This window comes from Maniola hyperantus, chromosome 1 (assembly GCF_902806685.2).
Source record: "Maniola hyperantus chromosome 1, iAphHyp1.2, whole genome shotgun sequence".
In the NCBI taxonomy this organism is placed as follows: Eukaryota; Metazoa; Arthropoda; class Insecta; order Lepidoptera; family Nymphalidae; genus Maniola; species Maniola hyperantus.
The window spans coordinates 5803951-5816839 of NC_048536.1; the positions used below are offsets into that span (position 1 = coordinate 5803951).

The 12889-nt window shown below is 39.7% G+C and overlaps 1 protein-coding gene across 1 annotated transcript in view; it reads left to right on the forward strand.

Moving 5' to 3' along the window:
- Nipped-A (Transcription-associated protein Nipped-A) overlaps positions 1 to 12889 on the forward strand; it is a 53492-nt gene that overhangs the window by 5788 nt on the left and 34815 nt on the right. The window contains exons 6-22 of the mRNA XM_034971917.2: positions 32 to 236; positions 643 to 819; positions 1537 to 1813; positions 2382 to 2600; positions 2836 to 4647; positions 4897 to 5095; positions 5808 to 6043; positions 6354 to 6594; positions 6780 to 6981; positions 7547 to 7880; positions 8135 to 8296; positions 8792 to 9043; positions 10328 to 10527; positions 10954 to 11024; positions 11153 to 11358; positions 12070 to 12243; positions 12626 to 12820. Coding sequence (XP_034827808.1) covers positions 32 to 236; positions 643 to 819; positions 1537 to 1813; positions 2382 to 2600; positions 2836 to 4647; positions 4897 to 5095; positions 5808 to 6043; positions 6354 to 6594; positions 6780 to 6981; positions 7547 to 7880; positions 8135 to 8296; positions 8792 to 9043; positions 10328 to 10527; positions 10954 to 11024; positions 11153 to 11358; positions 12070 to 12243; positions 12626 to 12820 — 5162 coding nt within the window. The remainder of the gene's footprint in view (positions 1 to 31; positions 237 to 642; positions 820 to 1536; positions 1814 to 2381; positions 2601 to 2835; positions 4648 to 4896; positions 5096 to 5807; positions 6044 to 6353; positions 6595 to 6779; positions 6982 to 7546; positions 7881 to 8134; positions 8297 to 8791; positions 9044 to 10327; positions 10528 to 10953; positions 11025 to 11152; positions 11359 to 12069; positions 12244 to 12625; positions 12821 to 12889) is intronic.

Here is a 12889-nt window from a genome sequence, read left to right on the forward strand (position 1 = left end):
GCTACGGAACCCTAAAAACATCTTGTTTTAGAATTCGTTCCTTATATGGAGCGTCTATTCGACGAGGACGTGTTACTCGGCGGAGGTTGGACGGTGCACGAGTCGCTGCGACCGCTCGCGTACTCCACATTGGCCGACCTGGTACATCACGTGCGACAACACTTGCCTCTGACCGACCTCGCCATCGCGGCGCATTTGTTCTCTAAGAATGTACACGATGAATCTCTGCCAACCAGGTATGTTAACATCTTATACAGCTTTAAATAACTACCGTAATTTAGTACTAGGCGGGCTAGCATGATCTTCAAACCATTCTATATGATTTCTGATCTAAAATACAGGCCTGTATTGCTATCCATTTTATAATGCTCTTTGCTGAAAAAGATAGCACTAGTTTTAGACCTGTCAATTTAGTTTAGTTTAGAGATTGCATATTATTATTAACAGAATTAGTCTCAAAGTCTTTTAATAAGTTATGATAGAACTTTACCACCAACCTATGGGCTTGCTTTGAAGTTAATTTTGTTGGATTCGTTCGTTACCTACCGCTTATGGGTAGGCAGCATAACTTTTCTGATGTAGAATAATTCAAAATCTTCACCAGTGAACATATTTTCTTATGATAATAAACTTTGTTTCTAGCATCCAGACAATGTCTTGCAAATTGTTGTTAAACTTAGTGGACTGCATACGACAGCGGTCGGAAAACGAAGCGGGTGCGCCCCAAGGCCGACACTTGCTCATGCGTATTCTCGAAGTGTTTGTGCTCAAGTTTAAGACCATTTCTAAGCTACAATTGCCAGCCCTCATGGCTAAATGGTAAGAAAATTTTCATTGAAATTAATGTCAGATTAGAAAATCTGTCTCTTCATTCTTGAAAATTTCTATCTTGACTCTTTTCATCCAAAATTCATGTTGACAAGTGATCACATCTGTTAGCATTACAGTTTGAGCCTTTTGCTTGAGAAACTAACTGGCTTACCACAGAAACTCTTTAAAGTTTTAAACAAACGTTAAATCTGTTTAGCCCATACATATGCATGTGTTTAACATTAATCTAACTTTGTTTAAGTTTTTGTGGTGAGAACCATGAACGTGTAAAAAGTTATAAAAATACTTCGCTTCTGTTTCATCCCGTAATATGTTGCGACGTGATTTTCTTTGCTGTGATTCATTTTGATTCATGGAAGCAATTGAATGCGTAGATATTTTGACCAAACCGATTTCTTCTGATATCGTTTTCCTTAGAAATCCATACTTAATATTATAAATGCGAAAGGGTGTCTGTCTGTCTGCCTGTCTGCTAGCTTTTCACGGCTCAACCGTTCAACCGATTTTGACGAAATTTGGGACAGAGGTAGCTTGCAACCCGGGGAAGGACATAGGCTAAGCTAGCTCAAAGAGTTCCTACGGGATTTTAAAAACCTAAATCCACGCGTACGCAGTCGCGGGCATTAGCTAGTAATTAAATAAACTAGTCTGATAAACGTATCTAGTGTCATAGCTATAAAAATCAATTATATTTTGTCCCGTTAGTAAACAAACCACAGCTACTCCAAATGGAACAAATGGGAGTACTAACCCCAGTACACCGACCACACCGGCTCCCACTGCAACCACTCCTGAAATCAAAGTCGAGGAAGAGAAACCAACACCAGACTTCTTGGACAGCATTAACAAAAACGAGGAAAAGTCCAAAATTGGCTTCCCTACATCGCAAATGAACAATCTCAACGTAGGCGACTATAGAACACTGGTCAAGACTCTTGTATGTGGAGTTAAGACTATTACTTGGGGATGTGCGTCTTGTAAAGTGAGTATTGCGTACGAAACCTATATAGTCCGAAAAAATTGACTCCTCTCCCGCCATTTTAACTCTATGGGTATTTTTTGACATGAAATTTGACACAAAAACCTTAAATGGCGCGTGAGTAGTCATTTTTACGCGTTATACTAATATTAAAAAGAAAGAATATTTTATGAATTTTGTGAGTATTTGTGTGTGTGTGGATGATAATCTCTGGAACCTACAGGAGTTCTATTTAAAAATTCTTTTATCATATGAAAGGTATATAATTTTTGATGGACATAGGCTATAATATATTACTATATATATCAAACTCTATCAGAGTGAAACTGGGCGGATCGTGTATTATCGGTTTCTACATCTCAGTATCTGAAATACAAACCCTTGCTGGGGAATCTTTATCAGCGGGGCAGTTATATTAACTAGTTGCGGTCGAACCAGACAAACCAAACAAAGGGCCGAAGAAAACTCTTTAAAAGCATGTTTTATCATGATAAATAAAGATTTTTATTCTATCAAGGTACTTGATATATTGCCCAAAATACAATAATATTAGCTCTATGGTTTTGTGCAGACAACAACAAACAGTGAGGGTACATCTACAACAACCATAACAGGTCAAAAGCAGTTCAGTGCCCGAGAAACACTCGTGTTTATCCGGCTAGTACGATGGGGGTTACAATCTCTAGATATTTATACTCTATCGGCGCCGAGAACTCCCGCGCAGCCTCCGGCGCAACCGCACGTGCGGTCAAAGGAAGAAAAAGAAGTGCTTGAACATTTCAGCGGTGTGGTAAGTTTTAATGTTAATCTCTTTTATGCACGAAATTTTTTCTCTTTTTTGTTAATTTTCATAGTTAAATCATTGAACCGATTTTGACAAAACGAGCATGTTACATACACTTTCGATAGATTTGAAAAGTCATAATTCCATGTAGACAAAGTCACAGGGAACACTTCTTTGCACTATAACTTTTTAACAATAGACTTAATTTTTATAATGGTCGTAATTTGTTTTCTCCTTTCAGTTCTCAATGATGAATCCTCAAACTTTCCAAGAAATTTTTACAGCAACCATATCTCACATGGTCGAAAGAATAAACAAAAATCCCACTTTACAAATAATCGCTAACACGTTTTTGTCTAATCCGGCAACATCGCCTATATTTGCCACAGTATTAGTAGAATATTTGCTGAAGAGAATGGAAGAAATGGGCACCAATGTAGAGCGATCGAATTTGTATCTCAGGCTATTTAAGTTAGTCTTCGGTTCGGTTAGTTTGTTTCCGACAGAAAATGAACAAATGCTGCGACCTCATTTGCACAGTATAGTCAACAAGGCGATGGATTACGCTATGACGGCTAAAGAGCCATACAATTACTTTTTATTATTGAGAGCATTATTCCGCTCGATCGGAGGCGGTAGTCATGACTTACTCTACCAAGAATTCTTGCCTTTGTTGCCCAATTTGTTAGAAGGATTAAATCGTCTTCAGAGTGGTTTACATAAACAACACATGAAAGATCTCTTTGTGGAATTATGCTTGACCGTACCCGTGAGACTAAGTAGTCTGCTACCTTATCTACCTATGTTAATGGATCCTTTGGTATCTGCTCTTAATGGATCCCACACATTAATTTCACAAGGCTTGCGAACTCTAGAACTCTGTGTGGATAACTTGCAACCAGATTTCTTATACGAACATATTCAGCCCGTAAGAGCAGACCTAATGCAGGCACTTTGGAGGACGTTACAGAACAATGAAGTGGCAAGAATAGCATTCAGAGTGCTCGGGAAATTTGGCGGAGGAAACAGGAAAATGATGATTGAACCACAGAGGTTAGAATACCGAGAAACAGACGCCCCTCCTCCCGCCGTCCAAGCTTACTTCCAAGATCAACCCAAACCAATCGATTTTGAAGTTGATAAAGTGATAGAGACCGCATTTTCCGCACTAAAGTCAAGTACAACAGATCCGTTCTATCGCCGGCAATGTTGGGAAGTCCTTCGTTGTTACTTGGCAGCGTCATTGAATCTGGACGATGATAGAGCAACATTACAAAAGCTGTTCAATCATCCCAACTTCCTCGAAGGCAAGATTCCGCCACAAAATGGACCATACTACAAATGCAACAACACCATTGTCAGAAATACTCATTGCACTGCTCTGACGGGCATGTTCGTTGCTGCAGCTATCAAAGAACTGAGGCATCATGTATTACCTACAATGGTCTCTCTCGTTCGACATTATACATTGGTAGCTATAGCTCAAGAAGCCGGGCCATTTGCGGGCACAGGAGGACCGAAAGATGGTCTCGATGCTTTAGTATTAGTTGACGCGATCGCAGTGGTAATGGGTCACGAAGAAAAGGAGCTGTGCAAACCCGGTCATTTGGCTTTGGTTTTGATGATAGAGACAGCAGCAACTGTGCTAGGCAGCAAGGAACGAGCTTGTCGCCTACCGTTAATGGAGTACCTAGCGGAGCGAATGTCTGCTCTATGTTACGAACGTGCTTGGTACGCGAAATTGGGTGGCTGTATCGCTGTTAAATTTATGTTCGAGAAGATGGCTCCAGAATGGGTTTATAAACACGTTTTCACGTTTTTGAAGGCCGTGTTATTCGTTATGATGGATTTAACTGGTGAAGTTTCGTCTGGAGCTATCGATATGGCAACTGTTAATTTGGAACGTTTAGTTCGAGTATGCGTCACTGGACCGGGCGGGCAAGGCGTAGAGCCAGAAGGCGACGTGGCTGTGGCAAAAGCACGCGCTTTACACGATGTCTTGCAAGAACTCGTCCTTCAAGTCACTAGTCCTCATCTTCTTGTTCGACAACAGGTATATATTTGTTTCAATTTTATATTGACAGGAAGGTTCACTTGTATAAACCCGCTGACCCTCTGGCGTAGTAACGTTTTGTAATGTTATCGCTTTTTACAAGTATCAAAATCCCGAGGTTAAACAAAAAAGTACAAATAGAAAATTTTATTAAACTTGCTTTAGCGGGTTCGTGGAAGTGAACCTAAATTACGATTTAAAAAAAATTTCTCATTTGTGACTCTTTAATAAACTATTCTAATTCCTCAGGCAATGAAATCGTTAGAACTAATCGCGGAGCTGCAAAATAAAACAGTGACAGAAGTGATGGACCCTCACAGGGAAGTTTTGGCGGATATAATTCCCCCGAAGAAACATCTATTACGTCATCAACCTGCCAACGCGCAGATGGGCTTGATGGACGGCACCACATTCTGTACTACGCTAAAACCGAGACTGTTTACAATAGGTAACCTTGGATTTCTCTTCTGTTTATACAGCTATTTTATTACCAGATTTGTGATTATTGTATTACGTTCTTATCACTGTTGCAATTGTCGAAGTTCAGAACATTCTTGCCAACTGTCAGACAAACAAGTGGACTGTAAACCGAAAGGTCGACGGTTCTAACCCCGCCCGTTCCACTATTGTCGTGCCTACTCCTAGCACAAACCTGACGCTTAGTTGGAGAGGAAAGGGTAATATTAGTCATTTTAACATGGCTAATATTCTTATGAAAAAAAACCATACTGCTATAATAGTCGTCAGGAAAAAACTCTAATCTGAACCTATGAATTTGGTGATTCGATCTATTTGGAAATATAAAATGAGGTGCGTAGGCGCGCGCGATCGTTTCATTCGTTCCTTTTGTTTCGTGCGCAATATGAAATTACAGTTTTAATGCTTTGACACATACCGTAGACTATCGTCTAGCGATCTTTTCATGTAAGTTGTAACATCATACCAACTGTACAGTTGGAAGGATTGCAAAGCTTGTCTCTTAGACCCGGTATCCACAGAAGCGGATTTGAGCGGAGCAGAGAATTGTTCCGTCGACCAATCAGATGACGTGATAATTTTTCTTTTAAACTCACCATCGCTTTGATGGATACCGGACCTAAGGCTTACTTAAGACTTTCCATTGCTACTATTGAATTTTTAACGACATTTGTAATTCATAGATCTGAATATAAACGAACACAAAGTATTCTTCCGGGAACTGCTGTCCCTTTGCGAGGCGGAAGACGCCATGCTCGGTAAACTGCCGTGCTACAAGGGAGTCAACTTAGTACCCTTGCGCTCCTCGGCTCTTAAGGCCCTGGCCGCCTGCCACTATATACAGGAGAAACACTGCCGAGAGAAGATATTCCAAGTTTTATATAAGTCGCTAGAGAAAAATGATCAAGAATTACAACAGGTGAGTTCGATTTATTTCTCTGATATAATATAGCATGTCCTCTGTATATAGTACATATAGTCAGACTACTTTTACTTCTTTAGAAATATTCCAAATGTTGTACAAGGCCCTATAAAAACTATTTTAAATGTGTCTGCAAGGCGAAAGATGCCATGCTTGGGATGCTGTCATGTTATAACGGTGTAAGTCAACTAAGTACCCAAATAGGCAACCAAAACCCATGAAAAATTGGACCAGTGCATGTGATAAAAGATAATACTATGTATAAATGATAAATGATTGACATAACAAGGCTTGATTTTTGTTGCAGGCGGGTTTTGAATGTATGCAAAAGTTCCTATCAGGTTTCCAAATTGATATGGAAATGGTTCACCCGGTAATGCGTCCATTGTTACTGACGTTGGGTGACCATAGGAATGTTAGTGTGAACGGGGCAAAGAGACTGTCGTATTTGACACAACTCTTCCCTTCGACGTTCAGTGAGAAACTCTGTGAACAATTGCTACAGTTGTTGAAGAAACTTTTGGACTATTCAATACAAACAAATAGAGGTAAGCAAAAGTTTGATTAATATAATTTATTAAATTCACTACTTCAAACTAAGTTTAGTTTATGTAAAAGGCACACTTTTTTGCGGACTTTTTCAAATTGATGTACCTACGATTTTTAAGAAAAATGTTGAAAAGGTTGGTTTCTTCAGAGATTTCCAGTTTTGCCCACTATTTAAACTTTTCAGGTGGCAACTTCCTCCAAAGTGTATCAAAGAACATGGAAAACGAGCAGAAGATTATTATATTGATCGGGATTTTCCATCAAATACCCGCCGCGTCGCCGCGTTTTATAGACGTTCTATGTAGACTTATTTTCCATACTGAGAAATCACTCATGATCGAAGCCGGTTCGCCGTTCAGAGAACCATTAGTAAATTTCCTGCTAAGGTAAGTTTGAGACCATTAATAAATTATTATACAGGGTTTGTTTTTACCTTATTTCATAATTTGTTGCATTATTTTTGAAAAAAAATCTACCTAAATCGAACAAGTATCAGCGAAACCGCTGTGAATGGATGTGGAGTATAAAATTAGTGAACGCACATGTCAAATCTCTGAAGGCCATCAAATGGAATGCGAAATCTCTGTTGACGCTCTTCGCCCGCTATGTACGCATTATGAGTTATGACTGCGTGTTTACGTGGAAAGCGCGGGTACGGACGCAATTTTGAAAACGGTTTTACTAAATCGCTTTCTTGTCGGTCTGTTTATTATATTGCCTGTTCGATACAAATTTTACAAAACGATTTTAAACTAACTTCCGGATACGCTAAAGAATTGAAACTTTAAACATAGGTTTTATATAAAAGCGCGCGAATTTTTGTCATTCACTGACCTACATCCTACTTCATATGTTTTTGATACTTCGCGAGCACGTTACCGTGCCCGCTACGTATTATGAGTACGCACTGAGATGCATTTCGATGGTAATAATTTTTATTTTATCGTACAGGTATCCGAAAGAAACTTTAGACCTAATAATGAGCGATAACAATATCAAAGACCAACAATGGAGCCGCTTCCTCGTATATCTGGTCAAACACTCAGAAGCTGGTCCCGCGTTCAGGGAAGCTTTACAAACTTCCAAGAAGCCTCGTCTCATGCAACTACTCGCAGCCAATAGCGGAGGAGCCGGGGCGACTATACCACAGGCCGATAAGGCCGAGATGCAGTTTCAGGCTATTCGGGTCATATCGCTGCTGATAAAGTTTGACGATCAGTGGCTTTCTACGCAGCACGATTTGATTGAATTGATTAAACGTATTTGGTGCACTGATCAGTATCATGTAAGTAATTTTTTGTACATATTTCCATATAATATTAAAACATAACTTTTTTGTAGACTTTGCTTAACATAGTATGTAGATATATTTGACCATTTTGTATTGGTGGAATTGAACATTTTTGATCATACTTTTGTTTGCTATCATACCTACTTTTAATAAGTCATTCAACTCTCGATATAAATAGAAAAAAATCTTAAATAAACACATTTTCTTTATAATATATGCTAGACTATGATACGCGAATAATTTTGTAGGATGTCCACAAAAAAGTGGAGAATGTAGACTGCACACATTGGAAGGAGCCAAAGCTGATAGTTAAAATTCTACTGCATTACTTCTGCCATCATCCATCTAACATCGACTTATTATTCCAACTGTTACGAGCATTGTGTGACCGTTTTATTCCGGATTTCCAGGTAAGTTTATTCTTGAATTATTCTGTCAAAGGTCTGTTCTCTCAATTGTTGCGATGGGTTGAATGAAAAAATTTATGATATTGTTGCTGCGAGTAGAAATTTAGCCAATAGCAATCAGAGCTTATTCTGATCGTCACTGTAGCTGTCAAACTATGAGGGATTGTCCACTTCTGGTCGATTGCGGAAATGCTGCATCAGTCATTGCTACAATCACAATTGGCTGAATTTTTGGTATTCTCGCTGCGACAATGGATATTATAGTCACTACGAGGTGATTGATTCAATATATCACGTCTGATCATCTCTGATTTGTTTTTACTCTCAAACTACGGCGGTAGAACTCCTACTGGTCGATTATAAAGAAGAGATTACAAGTTAGAACCCCAGATGGGGGCAACCTTCTGCGGGTTTCGCGTGTGTCATATTGCATACTTTGCTTTTGCATGTGTGAGCCACAAAATTGTCTTAATAAGTAATAATGTTATTGTTTCGCAGTTTCTCCGCGATTTCCTTGAAAACACAGTAGCGCAGAACTACACAGTCGATTGGAAGCGATCAGCATTCTTCCGTTTCGTGGAGCATTTCGCCACCGACGCCATGTCTCAGGAGCTCAAAGCCAAAGTGCTCCAAATGATCCTCATCCCATGCTTCGCAGTCAGTTTCGAGAAAGGGCAGAAGATCGTTGGCGGCCCGCCGGCTCCGTATCAAGACAACTCGGACAATGTTGTATCCGTGTTCATAAATAATGTAAGTAAAAGTATTTTTTATTTATTTATTCAGGTACAAGTTAGCCCTTGACTGCAATCTCACCTGGTGGTAAGTGATGATGCAATCTAAGGTGTAACCTGGAAGGGGTATGACAGTTTTTGTTAAACCCATATCCCTTTGGTTACTTTGGTTTTACGGCATCGTACCGGAACGCTAAATCGCTACTAAAAACCAGTGCAGGCGTGTTCTCTGCGCATGTTTTTTTTATTCAGATACAAGTTAGCCCTTGACTGCAATCTCACCTGGTGGTAAGTGATGATGCAGTCTAAGATGGAATTGGGCTAAAAGGGGTATGACAGTTTTTATTAAACCCATATCCCTTTGGTTTCACGGCATCGTACCGGAACGCTAAATCGCTTGGCGGTAGGGTGGTAACTAGCCACGGCTGAAGCGTCCCACCAGTCCAGACCAGTGGAAATTAAATCAAAATGATTTTAAGCTTATTTCGTGGTTTAACGACATATTATAATGTATATAACGGGTACATACCACGATTAATTTTCGTTTTTACAAAACAAAAATTAACCGTGGCATATACCCGTTATATACATTAAAATAAATTCCAAATCCCTGCTGGGAATTGAACCCGGGACCTCCCACTAACAAGACCACAGCGTTTACCACTGCGCCAGGGAGGTCGTTCACAAAACCTCAAGACAAATGCGACTACAATGACTTCAATATTACTTTCACCAAATTTTTCCATCATCATCATCATCATCATCATCATCTAAATCTCAAGTCTCAACCCATCGACCCGAACATCGAATCCACTACTAAATACGGGTCTCCTCTCAGAATGAAAAGGGTTTTGTTCAAATACAGATTGACAGACTTCACCTTTGAGAACATTATGGAGATCTCTCCGGTACCTATGTCGGTTTCCTTTTCTCGCTATATATTTTTATCACCATTAAAACAAGTTATATTTAATTGCTTGAAATGCATGTAACGTTTCTTTCATAAGCTGTTAGTTATAATAGTTCTTTCGCACGACTTATCCGTCTAAATTTGCATGCTGTAGCCGCCTATAATTTGAATCATATAATAACTTAGCACCTAGGATTTGAATAATGTAATTTTTCTTGGTGATTCTGTTGGTGGTTCAGTAAAAAAATAAAAATAAAATAAAAGTAACTCTAAAAAGTTCGACGTGTGCGCGTGGTCGAACCCTGGACCCCCGATTAGAAGGCTCTAGGCTTACGAGTTACGTCTTAACCATACAATTTTTTTTAATCTAAAAAAGTTATATTTCTCTTTTAGGTGATAGACCCAGAAAACCCGTTCGCGTGTTCCGACGCCGTCCGAATCTCACTACTGCAGTTCGCCTGTCTGTTGCTAGAGCAAGCGTCTGCACACATCCACGATGCCAATAACAAGAAGCAGGGTAATAAGCTGCGACGGCTTATGACCTTTGCCTGGCCGTGTCTGCTCGGTAAAAACTACGTCGACCCTGCTACAAGGTATTTAACGGATAAACTTTAATTTCTTGTCATTACGACATAATTTTCTTTCACTTGGCGAAACTAGTCATGTAAAGGAAATTAAGGAGTGATAAATCAGGTTACCAAAACAGTCGCTTCATGATCAACAATATCCATCCTAGGAGAAAAACCCAGCCTATTTATTCACAAAATATACAATTATGTAAAAAAAAGTAAAGTATAGGTACATAAAACTTACTGGGAATGTTAAAAAACACTTCCCAGGCGTCACTGTCGACAAACAAATCTGTATCTATTTCTTATTACTATTTTGATCCACGGATAGCCAGTATAAAAATATTGCTAGGCAATCCGTCACAAAGCATCTTGAGAATACTGTTCTGAGATTATATAATTTCCAAAACTCTTCAACTTTTTATCATCGGCAATAAACGCTTGTTTCAGGTATCATGGGCATCTACTGCTCAGTCACATCATCGCTAAATTCGCCATACATAAACGAATTGTTTTGCAAGGTAAGTATAGTTTCATAATAATTAATTAGTTCTGTGTATCTAGCACTTAGTTAGCTTATTGACATGTTCTTGAGATCCTATGATACCGAATCGTTATACCATCGTCCTTTTATATTGTTTTTCAATAGTGTTCCATAGTCTACTGAAAGCACACGCAGTGGAGGCTCGCGCGGTGGTTAGAGCCGCACTGGAGATCCTCACGCCGGCCATGCCGCAGCGGATGGAGGATGGCAACACCATGCTGACGCACTGGACCAAGAAGATCATTGTGGAGGACGGACACTCGGTGCAGCAGCTGTTCCACATTCTGCAGCTCGTTGTGAGGCATTATAAGGTGAGAGACTCGCGCGATAGATAGAGCAGCACTCGAGATCTTTACGCCAGCCATGTCGCAGCGGATGGAGGACAGCAACACCATGCTGATGCACTGGACCTAGACGATCATTGTGAAGGATGGACACTCGGTGCAGCAGCTGTTCCACATTCTGCAGCTCGTCGTGAGGCAATATAAGGTTGATAATTTCAGTATTGTGAATCAATTATTTTAGCTCCGCTTGCCATTTTCAGCAGTATAACGTATCTAATTCCCTAAATTACTCAGTGTCGCATTAGTTTCACTGAAAATCCCTAAAAGTAAAATCATAACCTACCGTTTTATATTTTTTGTGGAAGAATTTCTTAACGCAGAATTAATCTTTAAACTTCTTGTAAAAGGTACGAAAACGTAATGACGAATCATCACGAAATCATCTCACTTCAAATGCAGGCTACGTTCAGTAGTCGTACATTTTACAGGTATGGCTGAGGCAATAGTTCTGGTGACATGGCAAGAGCAGAAAAAATTGTTAATTATCATGGTGTGTGTTCGAAACGAAGTTTAGGTTGTCTCGTAGAAACACTTCCTATCCAAAACCGCTTCTTTTAATTTCGAGTAGCTACAGCCCCATTTCATTGCTTTATATCCTCCAACCACTTGTCTAGCCCTGACAATGAAAATTGCTCTATTTGGAAAATGGATAAATAAAAATGGAACTATTGTGGACAGGTATACTACCCAGTACGACACGCGTTAGTGGGCCACATGGTAGCGGCAATGCAACGGCTCGGTTTCTCGAACACAGCGTCTCTGGAACACCGTCGGCTTGCCGTGGATTTAGCTGAAGTGGCACTAAAGTGGGACCTACAGAGAATCCGTGACCACACTCCTATGGATACTGTGGTGAGTATGGACATTGTGTAACTTTACGTAATCTTTTCACTTGTTGAAACGTAAAAGTGACATCCCATTTTTATTACACGACTGCTAAAAAAAAGAAGTGTAATGTTTTCAAGATTTCTGTATGTATGTGAGTTTGTTTATTCCACCATAACTTCTAAATGTCTGAACAGTTTTTAGATCTGTATTGTTTAGAATCTTTACATCATCCTGAGTGACATGGCTATAAAAAATTTGAAAATGTTCAATGTGGCACCATTTACGAACTTAAATATTTTACTTTTTAGTTTGATTTTGATAAAGCAGTGGTCAGTGGTGTGTTATAGTTTTTTTTATTTACGACTTGTTATCGAAAATCCTCGAATATTTTAATTCGATTTCCCAGGTAGCGACGTCGCCAAGTGGCGCAATGAAACGCATGTCCTCAGACGAGAGCGGTAATGAATCTCGCAAAGCGCTCAACACGGGCTGGGCGAGCCCGCAGGCGAGCGTGTCGCGCTTAGAACCCGACGCGGCCAAACCGCTCGAAAGGCAACATGTCGATGTTGTCGTTAACTTGCTCCTAAGGCTCGCGTGTCAGGTTGGTGTTTATTCGTATTAGCATTTTTTAAATATTCTCTATACTGATATGTATTATAAATGTGAAAAT